At 43.1% G+C, this 16,837-nt stretch overlaps 1 protein-coding gene across 9 annotated transcripts in view; it reads left to right on the top strand.

Moving 5' to 3' along the window:
• Magi2 (membrane associated guanylate kinase, WW and PDZ domain containing 2) overlaps positions 1 to 16,837 on the top strand; it is a 1,220,672-nt gene that overhangs the window by 1,063,240 nt on the left and 140,595 nt on the right. For 6 of the 9 annotated variants that reach the window (XM_057758559.1, XM_057758558.1, XM_057758566.1 and 3 more), the window contains 3 exons: positions 1,408 to 1,439; positions 7,094 to 7,283; positions 16,392 to 16,433. In XM_057758559.1, coding sequence (XP_057614542.1) covers positions 1,408 to 1,439; positions 7,094 to 7,283; positions 16,392 to 16,433 — 264 coding nt within the window. The remainder of the gene's footprint in view (positions 1 to 1,407; positions 1,440 to 7,093; positions 7,284 to 16,391; positions 16,434 to 16,837) is intronic. The other 3 variants (XM_057758561.1, XM_057758560.1, XM_057758564.1) reach the window with 1 other exon arrangement.

The raw sequence follows: 16,837 nt of genomic DNA, 5'->3' as shown, positions 1-16,837 counted from the left end.
TGAGTCCTGCCCCGGCGAGAAGTCCTCCTGAGAGGAAAGGGAAGCAGCGGTGTTGTGGTGGATTTATCATCAGTCTCCTGGTCTGTGCCCCTCTTAGACCACCCTAGTTCTGCCATCATAATTGCTGCTGAGGGCTCAGGTGATCATACAGCTTCTGTAGGAAAAAGAATAATTTTTAAGAGCATTGTGAACGTTTCTCAGCGCTTTTGCGTCAAAGTCAGAGGAACGTCCGGTCCCTGGCAATATCTCAGCATCCTGATGACAGAGAGCATAGGAGGAACAGAGGAAATCTGAATGTTCGGACATTGTAGGAATGTGTAAACAGCATCGTTTCTCCAAAAAGAAAAATTCTGATTGGCAATTCCTCCAAAGATAAAACAAATGGTAAGCGGGTTGATTTTTCCCCAGTTTTAAACTCAGGGTTATAAGGTTGTCGTCAATATTTTATAGAGTGATCAAGGAAAGAAATGTATGTTGTCTTCCAGTTTTATCCTCAGTTCTTCTTTTTTAAAAAAAATATTTAAGGGGGGCTGGAGAGATGGCTCAGAGGGTAAGAGCACTGACTGCTCTTCCAGAGGTCCCGAGTTCAATTCCCAGCAACCACATGGTGGCTCACAACCATCTGTAATGAGACCTGGTGCCTTCCTTGCCAGCAGTACATTGGATGCTTAATAAATAAATAAATCTTTAAAAAAAAATATATTTAAGTCCTTATAACCAAACTACACATTTTTCTGAAGTTGTTTCATGATATAAAAGGAGACATAAAAGGCCGTATACATCAGCTCCGGCACCGATGTGTTGGAGCATCTTTCCACTCTGGTTTCCAAAGCAAACACTGCCTTGCTTTCGCGTGGCAGGCACTACATTGGGGCACGAGGGTAATAGAAATCTGTATCAGTGGGGGAACAGTAACATAAAAGATTTAATAATAAGATCTGAGTCTAAGTGGAGATGAAGTCGTTATTTTTGAAGATAGGCATGACAAAGATTTGTTGTTTCTAAAGTACATAGAATGGATCCATAAACACAGAATTATTTCTTACTCCAAGCCAAGGTATTTACCTCTAAAAGTCTAACTTTGTACCTACTCTCTCCATCTCTCCTGCTCGTGCTGGGTGACAAGAACCCATAAGGGCTGAGGTTGGACCTTTTAAAGTGGGTCTCTGCCATTGTCGGTCACCTCTTGGGCACCGCAGAATTCTCAGCTGCCAAATGAAGAGAGACGTTCTTAAACTCATTGATGTAATTCCCTTGAGCTCCTTGAAGAAGGCTGCAAAGCCCTTCAGGACTGTTTGCGGGGCTCTCATCTCACCTGAAGTGAAATATGAGCAGATTGTGCAGCGGCAGTTCAATGCGTGGCGGGAACGTGTTTCCCAAGTTCAAATGTTGTTTTCTTTATTGCAGGTTTCTTTTCTCCATGGAAAACTCCAAAGCCTGTAAGTTGGAATTCCTATGATTTTTTTCTTTATTTTCATTTACTATGTAAGCCCCTTAAATGAAGAGGGAATTGAGTGACCTAAAATGTTCTTCCACCCCTGAGATTCAGGATATCAGAAGAACAAGCCTTCCGTGCTCTCCTGTCCTTTCTTGCCCTCAAATACAAGGACAAGCCGTCTTATTTCCTATAATTATGCCTGGTTTTAAATGTTCTGTGTACTAAAATTGCTTCTTAGGGTTAATGTCTTAGAATCCTTCATTAGCTGTGTTACAATACCAATGAACAGAGTAGTAAATATGACCTGTTTTCATGTGCTGGCCACTTGGTAACAGATTTCAATGCACACCCTACATGATGAGCTCAGGTTACCTGTGAATTGTGAGGTGTGCTGAACCAGAAGAATGCTGACAATATCCTGTGTGAAAGGAACGAGGAACGTTCCTTCCCAAAGGAAGACGCACGTCTGCATCCACTTCCCGTCTTTTGTCTTCTCTTGCCCCCCAATACAAGAATCACTCACCTTACAGCTCCATAGTCATCCCCGCTTTTAAAATATACCTACGAAATGGACACCAGTATTATTCAGGATGATGAGACAAAACACTTGAAAACCTGTTGTTTTTCCTATCACAAATACATGTAATGACGTTAAGTTTTCAAAACTAATTCATACTACGGTGCTGAAGGACCTATCCTGCACATTAAATATGATCTGCAAGAAATTTATTTCCATGTCTATTTACATTCTAATGACTATAGAAATAAACATATATGTACATATGCATTCATATATCCTAGCTCTATATAGATAATTATACATAATAAATATTGTGAGGATATGTGTCATTCTATGTGATATACATTGTAAACATGGCAGTCACTCAGAATAGTGCTTCTAATATTCATCTGATGCTAGCAACCTCTACTACCACCTGACCTCTCTGGTTCCTGCTTCTCTTTCAAAGCTGCTAAAATCTTATGACAACATAGGAAACTAGTTAGACTTTCACTAGTGATTTTACAAAGCTGGGTTAGCTAGTGACCTTAGCAGTCAGTCTTCACTTGCCCTAAGGTTGAAACTATGACTCATGTTAACCATCCCTCTATCACTGTAACAAAATGCCTGAGATAATAACTCGCCCATGAAGAGGAATGGCTTATGTGGGCTCTGTTTGGAAGGTCTCTGTCTATCATGGGCTGGCCCTGATGCTCGGAGCATGCGCAGTAAGAATCACCTCATAGTGAAAAAGCTCCTTTCATCCCAGGTCAGGGAGCAAAAGAGAAGAGAAAAGGGTGGGGGGCATACAATCCTCTTAGCACACTCTGGCACGCTCCTTCTCCCAAAGCCCCACTACTTCCCATGCTATTCTTGGCCAAGTCTTTAATACAAGGACATTCAACACCCAAGCTATGCCCGTATTAATGGCGTAAGTCCCCTTAGCTGGGTTGGCTTTTCTGGATCTCCTTTTATGGTGACTCAGAGGTTGCTCCCCTAATAGACTATCTAAAGCCTACAGCTGGACAGATAGAGTGGCAAAGCAGAACCCTCACAACGTAGACCCTCAATTACCACTGCTCATCTGCTCCACCAAATACACCAGAGAGGGAGAGTGGGCTGCTTTGAACTTCGTAAATCACGTCATGATGGATGCAATTTTGAAAGAAGTATTTTTAAATAGTTCTAAATAGTTTCATCCCCAGCTCTGATCGGGGCCCTGTGGTTAGACACATCTTTATCTGATTTAACCAGCAACCTTGCAGCCTCATCACGGGGCGACAATTATGCAATCTAGTGATTTCTTTATATGTACCACAGTTGCGCAAATTATGTCATTTGGCATAATTACAGCATTTGCCATCATTATAGTAATTACACCCATAGTCAATAATTCCCAAAAAGACTTTATAGAACTCAGCATACAGTTAATCCTGAACCTGTGAATCTTTGCAAGAACTATGGCCTGGACTTCGAGATTGCTGGCTGAGTAAATATATAAAGGTCTTTGATTTCATGCTCTCCATGGATCTATGCAAAACCCCTGGACTAAGGGCCACAAGAGCATTGTGTAAGGCCCAGCGGTTTAGGACATAGACTCTCAAGCACACCGCCTGGGCTCAGGTGCTGAGCTTTTTCCTGATTGGTTTATGACCTTAAAGAAGCTGCTTAGGGCCTCTGCATCTCAAAGACTCTATTTGTAAAATGGGAGTAATTTCTCTGTCACTGTGGGGATTCTACATTAACCCACGCCAAGTGCTTACAACAGCTCTTCAGCACATTGGGTTAAAGATTACAAACATCTATGCCAGTGCACAAACCCTTCACGGTTAAGTCACTCCCCAAATGAATGCAATGTGCTAAGTAGTTCACTGGAACAAATACAGTGTATCCACAGCGTCTGGGCTCAGACACCTTCTTCTAAGTAAGACTGATGGCAGACTTAGCGTGAAGAAGCATGCTCAATGAGACCTGGCCTCCTGCTTGGTCTCAACCAAGTGGCCCTCAGGGACTTTACCTAATAAGTAAGACGCTACTAATAATGAGTTCTTGTTGTCTTTGCATAGCAGGATCTAAGCGTGTGTTTCAAACATAAGATCAAACCTAATGCCTGTGTTGCCCAGCCCCACCTAAAGTAGTACAGGAGTAGGTTTAGACTTGTTTAGCTGTGTTTATCATGTTCTCAAAAGGAAGGAAACACATTCTAGAAATAGTGTTTTGTTGGGGGAAAAGCCTGTCCTATTCCTGTGCACACCCAAAAATCAGAAACTGGGATAAAGCAAATGAACGCCTCTTTTACTGTTTGGTGTCTGGGTGGAGACTGTGTTGTCTCTATCCACTCTATCAGAGCCCGAGACTCCATAGTGTCGACTATCCATTCCCTTAGTCATTAACCATTCATTAGTTCAAAGACAGCAAAACTTCTCCCACACATAAAAACTTCATTTCCATTGTCACTCTAGTGAGATGTTTACAAACCTTAGTTAGGTCACTGATGAGAGAAAACAGAGAGTCCCAGTAAGCCCAGTTGAGGGGTAAATGTCTGGCAAGTATGATAAGCTGCGAAGGACCCCAGACCCAAGAGCAGAAGACAGCAGGCGCAACAAGTAAGAACTGGGGAATGGAACCGGATCTGGATTCAAGGTATCATGGAATCTGGAAAGCAAGGTCTCTCAGAACACAAGGTGGAGCCAGCAGAACTGACCTCAGCACAGGGTGCCTCTAAGCCAGGTAAAACTTTCCTCAGTAGCTTCTCCAGTGGAGATCTCAGGGAGCCTCTTTAGAGGGAGCAGGCTAGAAGTAGAGTGGAAAGAAGACCAGAGGTCTCCTTTCCCAGAGACAGGGCTTTTCTCGAGCACCGCTGACAGACTGACTCACGGTGTGAGGAGTATCAGGGCAGGAGATTGTGGACACTTTCTTCAGCATCAGCTGGGTTCTTGACTCATTTCCCCGTCTCTGTGCTGTAGAAATTGTAGAACTCACCAATCTTCCACAGAAACTGGCCCCTAAAATGCCCAAAGCATTCTTTGTTCTGTAGCTTTAGGGTTGTGTTTCAGAAATATCAATATTTCACCCGAAGCATCGTTCCTCCCGGGGTTATACATGAGGAATATGCACAGCAGTGAATCGCATGTGGCTGGAAGAAAACCCACAGTGGAAGATGAAAAACACGCATTTCTTGAACCCCGTGTTGGCATGTAGCATGTTAACCCTCTCAGACCATACTTCTGCCATATTTATGTTTTAGCTTTCCACATCTTAAGCGTGGAATCAGAACTAAGAAAGTCATAGCTGGACTGTGTCCATGTGGCACCTAAAGGCAGGTAGACAGGCCATTTAAGAAAGATGCCTTAGGCAGAGTTGTGACCTAGAATGCCATAGCAAAGTCACCATTATGTATGAAAAGGAAAAATCCCAGTGGAGCTTCCTATATGAACGTCTCCATTGAGTCTGAAATGCATATTTAAGGGCTTTTACTAAGCAGAAGTTAAAGGTCCAGTGAGATAAAAATTAACTCCGGTTTTTATGATACTCACAAGATCTGTCCCCAAAGTGTCTGGTTTAAACAAATAGCCCTGCTAGAACTATAAGTTAGTTCTGACCAAGATCTGTGGTCGGACCTCAGGCAAGCCAATTACCCTCTCTGTGATTCTAGAAATTATATTTAATATGAAACAGCTGAACTCACCCTTGCTCGCTATAAAAACCATCTAAATGAAATCTTGGGCCGGATCCCATGCAGAAACAATTTAAATTCAGTCTCAGTGAATTAAAGTCAGTAACCTACTTATTCCCAAGTCTGCAATGTTTAGTTTCCACATGAACCCCTGCCACAGTTCCAGGTGGGGGGATGGGCCGGAGGGACCCCCGCTGTGACCCATGGCATGTCTAGGAAGAACAGGGGTATGTGGTCCCCCACATCCCTTCCAGCCTTAAGAACATTGATGACTGATAGACAAGTTGGAATCCTGACCAAAATATACCCAGTGTAAAAACAAGAGCAAGAAAATGAAGCAAAAAATAGAAAGCTTTATATCCATATCAGTTCATCAGATTTTTAGGAGTCCATATTTTAATTATGAGTTCATCCATTCACTAAGGATGCTTTCTGAATACCTACCACATACGGGACCTGTAATTTAGAGCCGGCAGTGGCAAGTGATACTGGGAGCAGGGAGTGTCATTGAATAGGATCACCCCATTGGCTGGGCCAGCTCTTCTAGGAAAGGAGATGCCTATGTGTATCTAGTGTTCAGGTAAAGTGAGGGGGGGGTGATGGTAGAAGAAGAAATAGAGAGGGGTCTGCAGAGCTTCAGGGCAAGAAAGAGTGTGGGGAGAAGGAGAGAGTAAAGTAAGCAGAACCCACAGCCTGACAGGAATTTGACCTGGATCCCAAGTGCCATACTCTGACCCCACCCAAAATTGCAGGCAAGAGGCTACCATCATTATACTTTATAGGGACTGCCTGCTGACTCAAGGGAGAGAGGCAGAAGGAAGGGTTACTAGTGGAATAAAGGCGACACTAGCAATGACAAGGGCCTCCTCGCTAAACGGCCAGTATCAGCTCTAGCTGCATGTATGTCCCCATGCATGGCCAATCAGGAAGCATTTCACTACAGTGCCAGCTGGTACATTTCAGGGGATTTCCGAGAAGGATGTAGTCTGTTGCTCCCGGATGGGCTATATGTACAAACTCTAGAGGAAGTGATAAAATGTTCAGCTATGAGAGGGGTTTAGGATGTGCACAGGTGATAAACGAACAAGTACAGTCTACTTCATTTTCTGTTTTAGGGAAGAGGTATGATAAATTGGGACCATGTGCAGAAAAGAACAAATGTTACCTCTTCCTGAATATACGTCCATAAATGATATTGGGATACATGCTATATTTTATAAAGGAAACCATCAAAGAAAGTAGGAGCTTGCCATAGATTCCTAGCTACTATGCGGCAAGGTTAAGAGCATACATTCACACCCCAAGCACGACTTTCACTTAAATGATTCCGTAGAAGTAGATTCTCTTCCTTCGAGTCGTATGTACCAAACTCTTCTTGGGGGCAGAAGTTCACATGGTAAGAAAGTCTTTTGTGAAAGTAGCAAGGGAAACAGCCAGGTGGAACCCATCCTCAGTCAAGTTCTCTCTTTTCTCCTTTCAGACGATGGACCGGTGGGAGACTCAGGGCAGCCCTCAGACAAGTTTATCTGCTCCGGCCGTACCGCAGAACCTGCCCTTCCCACCTGCCTTGCACAGGAGCTCCTTTCCCGACTCAACAGAGGCCTTTGACCCACGGAAGCCTGACCCATATGAGCTCTATGAGAAATCGAGAGCCATTTATGAAAGTAGGCGTAAGTGACAACCATGTAAAGCCAGGGGACATTGACCGTGGCCAACACCAGCCCAGGGGGCGCATGGGGGCTGAATAATCTGGTATGGTTTTACCTTCTGAGGCACAAAGGTATCTCTCAAGTAAGACAGCTGGTCTACAAGGGTCCTTAAAACCTGCCTTTTCTTTTTGATAATTGCATTTTAATTGACAATGCCTCTATTTTTATGAGGTACAATGTGATATTTCCATACATGTATACATTATAGGATGATCAAATCAGGATAATTAGCATATAAAACAAAAGATAACTATAATAAGAACACTTAAAATCCTGTCTTCCACGTAATTTGAAATATATATATTATGATCAGCTATAGTCACATTGACGTGTGACAGAATTGAGCACCCTTCTATCTAACCAATCTTTATACTCGCTGACTTAAAGAGCCTATTACTTCTAAAGGTATCTTTGGGATTTAAATTGCATTTCCTACTTTGGCCCCTAAGCTCCTGAGGAAATAAGGATGGAGCGGGGTTGCTGGCTTGGTTCACGTCACAAAATAAAATAGAGCAAGTTTTGGAACATGTAATCCATTTGACCTGACCTATAATGCAACGCTGGAACCCATAACCCATTCAAATTGACCTGGAATCTAAAGCTTACATTTTGTCGTCTTAGAGTCTTGAAGGCAGTCATTGGAGAAGTCCAAGCCTTGAGTAGAATGCAATCTCAGACAAGTTTTTCCAATTCAGAGTCATGAATCAATTCATCCTCAAAGGAGGGAGAAGCTGGTCATTCCGGCCTGAATCTCCTGCTACTATTTAACGCATCCAGCTGCCTTGCCTTAAAGCCTGTCTGTGTGTCTGCCTTCCTACTGGAAGATCTTTGGGATTATTTGAACTTTTAATATCAAGTGTACATCTGTTGTGTCTCTTTCTGACACTGTCACCTCCTCCATTTGGGGTACTGGTGGTCATTACAAGGAAGAAAAGATACCACAAAGATCTGAGCCCGGCACTTACTACATGTATGCTTAAATAGCATAGTGTTTGCTCTCGGTACTGCAGCAAGACGCTGGAAATGAACAGTATACCCTGCTCTTAAAACTTTCATGGGGAAAGGAACAGAAGTGTAAATGGGGAGGAATACACAGTAGAAGTTCTTAATCACAGGGGTGTATAAAACACGACACTGAGTGCTCAGACTCTGAGCAATGATAGCGAAATCAAGTCTAGTTTAAAAGACTGGTCCCTGGCACTTCCCTTCACAATCTGGTTTCCCTTGCTCCAATCCCCCTCCTAATACATCCTTTCCAACTTTATCATCTGAAACATGAATAGGAGTTTTAAATTGTGTGTGGCCTCAGAGGATCTTGAACCCGCTCAGTCCTTTGATGAGCTCAGGGCCCGAGAATTACGCACCCAGCTGCTAAAGGGAAAAGCAAGCATGACACCTCTCCCCATCCTCTGTGACATCTTGTAGAAGTACTTTCGGTGGATAAAACAGTTAGGACAGCGGCCATCAAAATGAGCCTGCACGCATGCACACACTTTTCAATAATCAGTTACATCCAAGTTACTGTGTTTCGTTCTCTCCCAGTAAATGACTGAAAAGTCTTAGGAGGGCTGTGCACTTGGAGCATCTACAGCAGAAAAAAATCAGAGAAGAAGGACAGTTATGGCTGAATAATGAAGGGTGTAGATTTGGGGTACTGGTGGTCATTACAAGGAAGAAAAGATACCACAAAGATCTGAGCCCGGCACTTACTACATGTATGCTTAAATAGCATAGTGTTTGCTCTCGGTACTGCAGCAAGACGCTGGAAATGAACAGTATACCCTGCTCTTAAAACTTTCATGGGGAAAGGAACAGAAGTGTAAATGGGGAGGAATACACAGTAGAAGTTCCTACGTGAACGGCAAAACACACCGCAGGACTAAAGTATCACCCCGTGTCCGGGGCAGGCTTCATGTTTGGGTTGCCTTCAGGGACTGTGATGAGCCGCTTTCTTCGCTGGTTCTTTGCTTCTGTCCTATGTGGCTCCCAGAACGAGGCAAAGCCGCCTGCTTTGGGACATTGGGCATCTTCGCATTGGCTCCACATCTTCCGTCTGAGAGAGTCATGCCCTCGGTTTCCTAACAGGACTTGTACATGACCCTCATCCCATTCTAAAAGAATCCGGATTTTTATAACTAGCGCCCGCAGCACCCTTCATTTCTGTTGAGCGCCTTTTTCCTCCTTGCCTGGACGTTCCCAGCCCAAGCAAAGCAGACGCCTTAACCTCCTTTCTTTCTTTGCCATTGCTAGGAGCTCTTTATTCCTTTGCTGCTAAGGCAGCGAGGCCACATCTCCCTATTCCCGGGCCCAGAGCCTGCCCCGGGGCACCGCAGAGCTCAGGCTCCAGCCTCCTGTGTCCGTCAGTGCGCCCCTGTTTCAAGGTCACTCAGGAAGCCAAAGGAGGACAAGCTCATTTCCTTTTCTACGCTTCCCTTCTTCTCTGTTATTATGTAACACTCAGTAGGGTATGAGCGAAACACAGAAACCACGTGAAGGTAAGGAAAGCTCCATCCCTGAAGGTAGAGGAGCCAAATGAGCACCGGCTGCTTTCCATCCCGCTATGCGGCTCCTCCCTACGGGCTGTTCCCGCGGCAGCTCCTTGTTCGACCCTACCAGCCTCTTGAAGCAAGCAAACGGCCTTGGATCCTCTCCATACTGCCCATTTCCAAGTACAGAAACATCTTCTCTCACCTACATTTTTAGAGTGATACCTTTTTTATTTCTTTAGACAGTCTCACAAAATTACCCCAGCGAGCTCTAAACCTGCAACTTTCCACCTCAGGCCCCCAAACAGCTTTAGCTATATGATGTAAAACTTAACTAGTGGTTGGTAACCCACCGCCTAACCCTCACTTTCAAACAGGACTTTGAGCAAAATATCCAGAAAGCATATGAAACCCAAAAGAAAGACCACATCACAATTTTGATGGCGTATACTTCTATCCATGTCCCTTTGAATTGTATGCACAAGCCTTAGACTTAGAGCTTGCTGACCCTTCCTGGGAGAAGACAGCATTGGTGAGAGGAAAGTATCGTGATATCTGATCTGCGAGCCCTTTGATGCTTTCCTGGCTTGCTGTGAACCCTGGTGTCCCCCTCCCCTTACAACCCAGGCAGAAGCCACCGATGGTGTATTCACACTCAAGCTAGGTTGCAGTTACCAAACAAAAGGATGCCCCTCCACTTACAAGGGGCTCTACAGAGCTGTAGAATGTGTGTTCTGTAAAAAGTTGGAAGGAACTGTTTGGATTCAAATCCCCACTCCCCCTGCAAATGATGGAAATTTATCAAATGATGTAAAAGCTGCCATGCCTCATTTGGCTCCTAATTAGATTAAGCTGACAGTGAAATGTGCATGCACAGGACATCTCACTAAAGATGTGTACTTGGAAAAAATGTGATTTTTAAACAAAGACAACCGTAAGCTAGTAGGGTCACGTGAAACACAACGTGGCAAGGGCACGCTCCTGAGAGGAGCCAGTGCCACCACCGAGCTTCCGGAGATGTGCTAAGATGAGGTAACAACAGAGAAGGGACAGAGAGAAGAAATTCCCCCACCCAGCAGGGAGGCGGGGTCTTTGATTTAAGAGTGCCAGGCATGGCGCACATAGGTGTCTCCCCAAGGCTCCACATCAATCAGCAAGAATACATGAAGCATTCAGAGTGTGTCTGAAACTCTGGTAGACACTCAAGAGAGTAAACTCACAAAAAATAATCTCTACTTACTAGAAAATTCTGCTGAAACACACAGGGAATCCATTTCTGGACAAGACTCTCTAAGAGAACACAGTACTATCATCAGGGTGTCCTTGCTCCAACCCAGGGGCTCTGAAATGTGGAGAAAGAGTTTTTGATGATCTAATAAGCCCATCTGGGGCAACTACACCGGAGAGTTCGGGGATGCCCTGGTCTTGATTATCCTGTTATGATTATTAATAGTCTCCCTGCCACTCTCTAGCCCATCCTCACTTGAGTGGTGAGCTATCCAATTTCCTTTTATTAAACAGTCTATTCAAGAAATAGCCATTGTGGTTAGGAAAACTGTGTATCTAATGTACATACTGTGGTTAAAAAGTTTTAACATCCACTGAGAAAAATGTTATTTTTTTAATTAGTCAAATAATTATTTGACTAATCAAGTTTTTGTGTCTTCAAGTTTTATCTCTAACTAGCCTTTGGGTGACTTCTGCAGTAGCTTGTTTTGGTAGTCAAATTTCTAGTGAACTCCCCCCCCCAAATGCCTAGAAATTGTCAATATGTTCAGATCTAGAACATAGCAAACTTAAGTTGAGAAAACCAAGGTTAGGAGGTTCCACACAGTTAAGTATCAGGCCATTCATTCACATACTTAGTGAATGCTAAGTCCTATTCAACATTACAATAACCACCTCACTGAAAGGGACTGTCTCTGAGACAGCAGCAAACAGATGGCTGGCACATCTCCCCTTTCTGTGCATAGACCAGGCAATATGGCAAGCTTCCCAAAGAGAGGGGGGTGCATTTTCTGAGTGTGCTCTACAGTACAACTGAGGCAGAAGAGAGGGCCAAAATTGAATAAGGCAGAAAATTGCATACCCTTAAAAAACCCCCACTGCCTTTCCACACTCCCTAATACCCCCCCCCCCCGTCTACCCCTTGCTTTGAAGCTGAAGGGAATGGCCACTGTAGTTACCCAAACTTTTTTCTCTTCCCACTGAATCTTGGTTATTATAAATAACAACTGAAGAGGTTTGACATGTCCACGCTCCTTCGCAATAACACATCCCTCAAGAGTATGGTCACAAACACACCAAGGGCCTGTCTGGCTGGTGTATCTAAATGTATGGCCCCTTTAGAACAGAAGTTCCTCTTGGGTTTTTCCACTAACTGTTCACACCGTTCACTTTTCTTTCCAGACATTAGAAACGGTAATACACCAGGAGGGTCTAGCAAAGGTAGCAATGGAGAGTCTTGGTGGTCCAAGAGCCTAACAGAGACACAAAGTGTCTTTCAGCACCAGGCCTGTAATAGAGATACAATGTATCAAAGGCAGAAAAGCGTGGTTTCCATGCTGTAATAGAGATACAATGTATCAAAGGCAGGGAAGAGTGGTTTCTACCCCGTAATAGAGATACAATGTATCAAAGGCAGGGAAGAGTGGTTTTTCACACCTGTACTAGAGTTACAATGTATCAAAGGCAGAGAAGAGTGGTTTTCACACCTGTACTAGAGTTACAATGTGTCAAAGGCAGAGAAGAGTGGTTTTCACAGCCAGGCTGCTAACCTTCCCTTTTGTTGTTCATTACTGAACTCTTCTTTACTCAGTGTGATGCTCACACAGCTCACGCTGTCCCCAGGCCAACTGTTGGCCTTCTGGTCCCTCCTTCCCTATTCCTAGTGAATGGAGGTTGGAGTTTGTAGTGCCTCCCATCCTAATCACAGAGCCAACTGGAAAGAGGGAGTAGAAAGTGACACCATCCACCAGAGCACACCCCCGGAAAATCAGGAAAGTGACATTGGGGTGGCCACATCACACAAGAAAGAATGCAGGCCCAGAAGCCCCTGTGAGTCCACACTTGAGCTGGCCAGAGTCCAGGACCCAGGCGAACCCAGCTGCATACGGGTAAGGACAAATGCATGGCTGCCACAAATGTAGGCAGGTCTTGAAGTTATCATGAAAGGACATCTTGCACACAGGGGAGCCTGCTTGCAACTAAACACAGGGCTGAGCCTGAACTGCCAGGGCAGTGATGGTGTCCTGCAGCCTGCATTAATTCACCTCTCACCTGTGTTCTTTCGCACACAATCTTACTGTAGTGAAGTGTTAAAATGAGATGTAAAAAGTATTCAGACACTCTTACCTGTGACTTGACATTAGAATCATGAGAGAAAAGACAGCACGCTAGCTGTCTCAACTATACGTAAATGTGGATTCTCTCTACCTTTTAGCACTGTATCCCTGGTGTGATTTATGTTTATGATTTGACCTGTGGGGGGGGAACTGTCTTTTCGCTGGTGCTTCTAATATATCATCACTTCGCCTCAGTAACATTTTGGAAAATGAGGTCGATAAATCCATTAAAGTTTGTGTTTGCCATTTTTGATCGATAGACCCTGATTAGTTCAGAAATCTAATTTCAAAAGTAGTATCCTTGGGTGACTGTCTAGAAAACTATGAAAACATCTATATTTCTATCAGCTCCCTTTTATAGTTGGAAATCACCATGATATGAGCTAATAATATAGACAGAACAATAAATATGCCGCAGCACATTTTCCCTGTGCTTTGGGAATTAGATATAATTCCACAGCTTATGTATTTATTTTATTCAGTAATTTAAAACTTGGCATCTCTGATGTTAGTAAAGGATGGGAGGGCAGAAGACTATGAAAATAGACTCAAAACTCGGTTATCCTTACCTGAGCATGCTCCCGCGTCAGTGTGAGCAGCAGAGATTCCCAGCATAACCCGAAGTATTTCTATGAATGAACATGAGACCATCAGGGCTTCAGTGAATGGAATCTAATTGCTACATAGCAAGTAAGTCCTAGTGAGATTAGGAGAGCATAAAGTATCAATGTCACACCAATGTGAGTGTTCAGAAGATGGTGGTCTCCCATCCCTGACGTGAGTCCTACCTTTATGACGACAAGACATTTCTCAGTCAAAATCCTAGACTGCCACAGAAAACATGAAGGCTCTCAGAAAGGAACGTTTCTGCCGGAAGCTAATTTGCCTTTGCACAACTGCCCTGGCAGGCAGGATCTCAGTGCCCTGTGGTGGAATATTCCTTTGCACTGTGTGAAGATGTATCACTGTGATTGGTTTAAAAGAAGAGCAGAATGGCCAATAGCTAGGCAGGAAGAGGACAGGTGGGACTTATGGCGGCAGAGAGCTCCAGGAAGGAGAAAGGAGGAGTCACCAGTCAGAGGGGGAGAAAGCAGGATGGGAAGTACAGAGTAAAGGGAACCAAGCCGTATCGAAGAACATAGATTTAAAAAATATGGGTTAACTTAAATGGTAAGAACTAGTGAGGAACAAGCCTAAGCTAAGGCCAACCGAGCTTTCATAGTGAATAAGTCTCTGTGTTGTTTTCTGTGAGCTGGCAGCGCAGAGAAAAATCCACCTACAATGCCCCAGTGGACAAAACTAGCACACTGTGCAAAATGGACTGAACTCCAGACTGGAGCAATAGACTCCAATATTTTTAAATTTCAATATTTTTTTTAAAAATTGTCAATAAAACACCAGTATCTCTAGTGCTCCATGTGATGGTACTCTATCATAAAATGATGGCAGCTTAACATTGAGATGTTCTGTGATACATTCTCCTCAATCTACTTGAATACTCTTAAGTTGACCCCTCTATAATAATCACTTATATGATTATACATCATACCTACATAATCATTTACATAACTGTAATAATAATGTTCGAACATGGATCCCAACTTAAAACTGACTTACATATTAAACATAAGGAGGAGGATGCTTGCAAGAAAAGCTTACAATTATTTTATCAACAGTATGAATTATGCCCTAGAAGGATTTGGTAACCTTTAATTTTTGATAGTATGATGAGCTATGTTACATTTCATAAAAGCAAAAATATTCTGCTACTCTCAGATGGATCTCAACAACTCAATCTAACATAATTCTTATTTTCTTGGGTGCTTCTTGGCAAGGGGTTTGCATATATATGACCTCTGCAAGTCTCAGATTAAACCCCATCATATGGTTTGAGAACGTGTCTATGGACAGAACTATAAAGGAAAATGAAGAATATTTGAAGATCGTAGGAAATAAATTCTACCATGTGAACAGGGAGTGACAGCATACACGTCTAAGCTCGGCACTTGAGATGCTGAAGCAGGAAAATCCTGAGTCTGAAGTCAACCTGAGCTGCACAGCCTTCCTTGTGTGGAAGAAGAAAGGAAACAAGGAAGGCAAAAAGGAGGAAGGAGAGGGCAGGAAGGAGACTGTGGTGACAGTGGAGGGTAGTGTTCCCACAGTAAAGGTAAAGAAAGCAGATTATTGGATAGTGAGTTTTCATCACAATGAAGTTAAAAACAAAGGGGTATTTTCATGTGATTTTGTCCTAAAAATTATCTTGAAGAGTTCCCTGGGGTAAAGCCCAGAACAAGTGATGTGCGCCTCTTAGTGTCATGGGCTCCTCTTCCATCTTTCCGGGGAAATACTTTCACGCCTTCACACAGCCTTGCAGTCTGTCTCTCCCTCCCTCTGTGGTACAGTAGCTTGAGAAAGCAGAATAAAACTCAAGGGACAGTTTAGTGATGTCATTTTCTATATACTCAATAGTCACAGATACCCTCTCTAGTTCTTAAACACGTCTGTGAGGAGGTAAATTGAACCTGCATGTGTCCATATTTACCCCCCATAAATTTGAACCCATGAGAGCAGCTGTCTCCGCGTACTCCCAATACAGAGAACCAGGGTTTGCAGAGTCCAAAAAGTTGAGGTATAAGCATTCCTGAATTTAAAAAAGATGTTTCATGTTGATGTTAATAAATATATGTTGTTAGGCATATTGGAGGCCACATCATAATTCTCATGAAGGCTCTCTGTTGCTAGAATGAATCAGTTTAACTCAACTACTTGGACACAACCTCAGCTATCCAAATGATCAGAAATCTCAAAATATTTGGACTGGTGTTAAATCTGTTTGATCATAGATTGTAATTTTCACTTTTCATCTTAGTGATCATAATATGATTTCGAGGGACTCGTTGCATAGACTTCGGGTTCTGAATTGACATATTTCCAAATATATATTCTCATAGTGAAAATAAAAACAAAATAAAATTTGGAAATGGTCTTTTCCATGATGCTAAAAAAAGCCATATTGTTCTGTTTTAACCTATGTGAGACGCATGATCATACACGCTTACCAGAGGCAGGTGACTCTATCCATCAACGTCAAAGGATTTTAGAAACAGGTGAAAAAAATACATAAACATGAGCATAGAATTTGGGTTGGGGGAGTTATAGCATCAACAGAAAGAACATAAAGATGAATTTTAAAATGCCATCGATAAATTTCAACTCTACTTCCCCATTTTCCCATCCAGAACAAGTACCACCCAGGACCAGTTTTCGAATGGATTCCTCTGGCAAGTATTCAGAGTTCACAGCTCTGTGAGCACACGTCTTCCACTTTGTGTAACCTGTCATTCTCCTGAGTGGTATCAACTTTTCACTGCGTAGTATCCAGTCTGGTAATTAATTCACCTACATCACATGTGTTCAAGGCAGAGGGCAAGCCTCATCATGGTGGGTTTGGGTGCTTACATACAAAAGACAAATATTAGTGAATGTCCTTCATTACAAAGTTACTAAAAGAATGCACTTAGAACCAACTATCAAAGAAAACCATCAGACTAGATAGATCTGTGCTGTCTAGTACAGCAGCCACTAGGTACTAGCATGCAAATTTAGACGTGTTATCAAATGTGTATGAAATCTGCAGTGAATTTCAAAGAGTTAGGACAAGAATAAGTCTTTTAATTGTTTTATG

The sequence above is a fragment of the Chionomys nivalis genome, chromosome 26 (genome assembly GCF_950005125.1).
Source record: "Chionomys nivalis chromosome 26, mChiNiv1.1, whole genome shotgun sequence".
NCBI lineage: Eukaryota > Metazoa > Chordata > Mammalia > Rodentia > Cricetidae > Chionomys > Chionomys nivalis.
This window is presented reverse-complemented; position numbering and strand designations above follow the sequence as displayed.